The sequence below is a fragment of the Papaver somniferum genome, chromosome 10, assembly GCF_003573695.1.
Source record: "Papaver somniferum cultivar HN1 chromosome 10, ASM357369v1, whole genome shotgun sequence".
NCBI classification, from domain to species: domain Eukaryota; kingdom Viridiplantae; phylum Streptophyta; class Magnoliopsida; order Ranunculales; family Papaveraceae; genus Papaver; species Papaver somniferum.
Window position 1 is genome coordinate 147,336,834 of NC_039367.1, and position 4,019 is coordinate 147,340,852.

Genomic DNA, 4,019 nt, shown 5'->3' on the forward strand with positions numbered 1-4,019 from the left:
ATACAAGGTCTCACGTTTTCTACTTGTGTAGGAGATGCGCTTGACAATTACGGATTGCTTAAATCTCTAATAAAATTAGATTTATCAATCAATCCAATACCCCTTTTTAGTTTTTTGGTTTATTTTAGTTTGGTAATCCAAATAACATATCAATTACACAGCCCTCTGTGGGAATGATCCTTACTACTGCTACAATACTACTCAATTAGTGAAAAATATCTTAATTAATTTGTTGTGCCTACGACAACCCATCATTACATCTATCACGACTTGACTTTAGTAAATGGAAACAAAACTAACAACCATCACCAAAACTAACAATTTGGTGTCTTCAATTTCAGAAAATGAAGAAGCACCAATTAGCACGTTATAACCCAGGATAAGTACACTAAAACCATAAATTAAAGAACAATAATAAAATGAAGTGAGCAACTCTACGCATATATTGATGCTTGCACAAGTGCTACCGCAGTTTTGAGGTAATTACCTCGGAACTTGGAAGTAACCTAAATTTGTTTTTGTTTATGGGATGTACTGCACAAAAGTATCAGAAAAAAAATATGGAAAATGGGTCATTTGCCCAAATATTTGAAAAATATGATTTTAATGGACGAGTAAAAATTAGTAGGGTGAAATGGACACAAAAAAAAATAGCAAGAATGAAACTGGATTCATTCAGACTTAAACTTAATAAAGAGCGAGGATGAAACTGGATGCATCCTGATGTAAATTAAAAATAAGAAAAAGTATTTGGAAATGGGCAGGATGAAACTGTTTACATCCTGGTTATTTTTACAATCTCGTCCATTTAAACAGTGTCAATTTTACATGTCTTTTTCATCCATGAATTATCGTTATTGGGTTAATTGACAAATTCTGTAAAAAAAGAATAAAGTTGTCGGCCGATATTACCATTCAAAATGCGGTAGACAAATCAAATGACAATTTTTTTAGATCCAGCAGTAGAAAATACTTAATGAAAAATTATTTGTGCAAGTGTAAAAATTATTTTAAAACATTAACCATAATACCATATATTGGATATCACTTATTACAACGAAAATCAATAATAAAAGAAATTTAAAAAACATACTACTCAAAATGGATCATCTTGAACTCTCTCCATCTCTTTACCGTCGATCAAACCAATATACTAAATAATAAACAATATTCTCAAAATAAACTTATGGAATCAGAAAAATAAATCACAAAAAGTCAAGTCTCCGGTGAATAATCTCGAATTAACATATTACATTAGTCTTAGCGGGCAACACCATCTGTTTCAGTTTATTATTTACCTCAATCTGAGTTTTCCCATTTTCTTGAACTTGCTTCTCATAATTATCAGAAATCTGCTTGTTTATCTTCATAGTAAGTTTTGCGGACGTGCTATCAAGTTCTTGCAGAACTTTTGATATGTCCAAAACAAGCCGTTCTGCTAGAGTACGCGAAAAATCTTCTCTTATTACAACACGTAACACCGTAATATGTTGTGCATCAGCTGGCATTGTATAAGCAGGAACAATCCATCCAAAACGTCGTAGCATATCTGATATGTCAAATTCAGTGTAATGGGTATGGTCTTTCAGAGAGAATGCTACCAATGGAACTCCTTTGTCCTTCGATACAATGTTGAATCGATCAATCTTTTCGATCCCTGTCTTAAGTACTATTGCATTTTCGCTACAATTCTCCATGATGTTACGGTAACCCTGTTAGGCCAAAAATATGCTTATAAGTTGTTGGTCTCTAATCCAAGAACCAATTTAGCAGTTCCAGTCGCGATTAGAATTTGACTATAACGGATACATCATACATTATCAATTTTTCTTATCCAGAAACATAATTCAAATAACTTGTAACCTTACCTCAATTCCTAAACGGATAAGTTGATAATACTGAGCGATAACTTGACTGGAACCCTTGGAGAAGTTGAGGGTAAAGGTGGGTTGATCAGTTCCCAAGTAGTTGATATGAAAAATAAGTTCTTCCGGCAAGTCCTCTTTTGTCCTCCAGATCGCCCAACCAATCCCAGCATATACAAGTCCATATTTGTGACCACTGACGTTTATACTTTTCACCAAAGGCAAACGGAAATCCCATTCTAGTTCTGGGTATATGAATGGTGCAATGAAACCCCCACTCGCTGCATCAACGTGAATTGGGGTATCCCACCTGCAAATGTACCAAAAGGTTACAGTATAAGAAAATCTACCTATTGTCACATCTTCAATATATATGTTGCAAAAGAAAAAGTTTAGTCGCAACAGTTTTCAAGTGCAGCTAAAAGCTATAATCTACTGTTGCAAATGAAATTGTTGCCATAAAAATGTAGCATATATGAAAAAAAGTGTGGCAAAATAGTATAATCTCTTGCTACAGTAGAGAGTGGGTGCAGCAATAGACTTCTTGCTACATAGATTATCGTGGCACTAGTAGGGGTTTATACCATAACTATTGGATGCTAGAATAGGTTAAGTTTCTTGTAGTGTTAATTATGTGATATCGATGGGAAGTGGTCTAGACCCTGGAAACAGTTAAAAGATAAACAAGCAAAATAGAACGTACCCAGTAATCTTGTTCTTGTCAACCAAGAGATCATTCAAGAGCTTAACGTCTTCGAATTCTCCATTTAAGGTTGAGCCGAGGATCGCAGCTACACAGATGGTATTCTCATCCACCATTTCAACAGCCTTTGTTGGATCCATCACATAGTAACCCTCACTAAGTTTCACTTCTTTAAGATCCACCTCGAAGTACCTTGCAAACTTCTCCCAGCAGACTTGAACATTGGCACCAGTGACAATATTGGGTTTGTCGCAGGATTTACCCTGAGCTTTCATCTTATTTTGCCATTTCCTCTTGAATGCTAATCCAGCTAGCATTATTGCCTCTGATGATCCAACTGTCCCGACTCCTACTGCAGCTTCAGAGTCTCCAAGTGGTGCGTTGAATAGATGGGCTATCATATTCACACAACGGTTCTATACAAAAAATACAAAAGTCGACGAATTAGCTAACATTAAATTGTCGTTTTTCCACTTCACCACCATAAACATCTGAAACAAAACAAATTGCATATATATGATTACCTGAAGCTCAGTTGTAACAGGGTATTCATCCATGTCAACATAGTTCTTGTTAACAGAATCCATGATAAGCTTATTACATTCAGGTTCCATCCAAGTTGTCACAAACGAAGCAAGATTCAATCTAGGATTTCCATCCAACATCAGCTCATCGTTAATGATCTGATATGCAGCTTCCTTTGGGATTGAGTCTTCCGACATCTTAAACCTGATCCAAGTAATTAACACAAAATTAGCTAAGGCGCGCTTGCATAAGTTGGAAACTGCCAGACTAAGCCGCTGGCCTAGTCAACTATCTTTGACTGGGGCAGCCGCCCCGATCAAATGTTTGACCATTTTGTTTTTTAAAATTTCTTCTCGTTCAGACAAAAAACCAATTTATACTCCAAACCATTTGGGGGAAAAAATAAGAAATAAAAACAAATAATCCAACACCAACTTCCTCAAGAAAAGTATATTACTGATTACCTGGGAAGAGAAGTTCGAACATATCGCGAAGCGAAGGTCGAATGAATTGAAACATCAGAATTCGAAGCAGTCTTTGACAAAACCATTTTTGATTTTCAATTCCAAACTAAACAGAATGTAGCACTGATGAAGAAATATAGATTGCAAAGATGATGAACAAGAAGAAGAGGAAGAATGAAGTGGTTTGTTGTAGAATGCTGAATCCTCTATTTATATAGTTTAATGTCTTGATGGAGAAGGTGAGAACCAGACAGAGTACGACTGGTTTACATATATAGATTCTTACCTTCAAATGATTCTTTCTTTCCTAGCGGTTTCTTTTTTTCTTTTCTTTTCATTTCTTGTTTTTCAAGTACAAAGACCGCTAATAATAAAAGAAATATACATTAACGGGGACAAGTGGTAAAAGCACGCGCACCCATAGTTTCATATTTGGGAAAATCATAACCACCGACCAGCCTT

The 4,019-nt window shown here is 35.5% G+C and overlaps 1 protein-coding gene across 1 annotated transcript; it reads right to left on the bottom strand.

Moving 5' to 3' along the window:
• Positions 1 to 1,005: 1,005 nt before the first annotated feature.
• On the bottom strand, positions 1,006 to 3,775 carry LOC113319270 (glutamate decarboxylase-like). Its single transcript, XM_026567540.1, has 5 exons — positions 3,558 to 3,775; positions 3,093 to 3,297; positions 2,569 to 2,984; positions 1,869 to 2,175; positions 1,006 to 1,712 (listed from the first exon to the last, which is right to left on the bottom strand). The coding sequence occupies exons 1-5, from the start codon at positions 3,641 to 3,643 to the stop codon at positions 1,242 to 1,244; spliced, it is 1,485 nt and encodes a 494-aa protein (XP_026423325.1). The 5' UTR covers positions 3,644 to 3,775; the 3' UTR covers positions 1,006 to 1,241.
• Positions 3,776 to 4,019: the final 244 nt, after the last annotated feature.

Coding starts and splice junctions, on each gene's coding strand:
- LOC113319270 (XM_026567540.1), bottom strand. CDS start 3,643: ATGGTTTTGTCAAAGACTGCTTCGAATTCTGATGTTTCAATTCATTCG. Junction 3,298..3,557: donor GTTCGAACTTCTCTTCCCAG/GTAATCAGTAAT, acceptor TACTTGGATCAG/GTTTAAGATGTCGGAAGACT. Junction 1,713..1,868: donor TTATCCGTTTAGGAATTGAG/GTAAGGTTACAA, acceptor TTGGCCTAACAG/GGTTACCGTAACATCATGGA.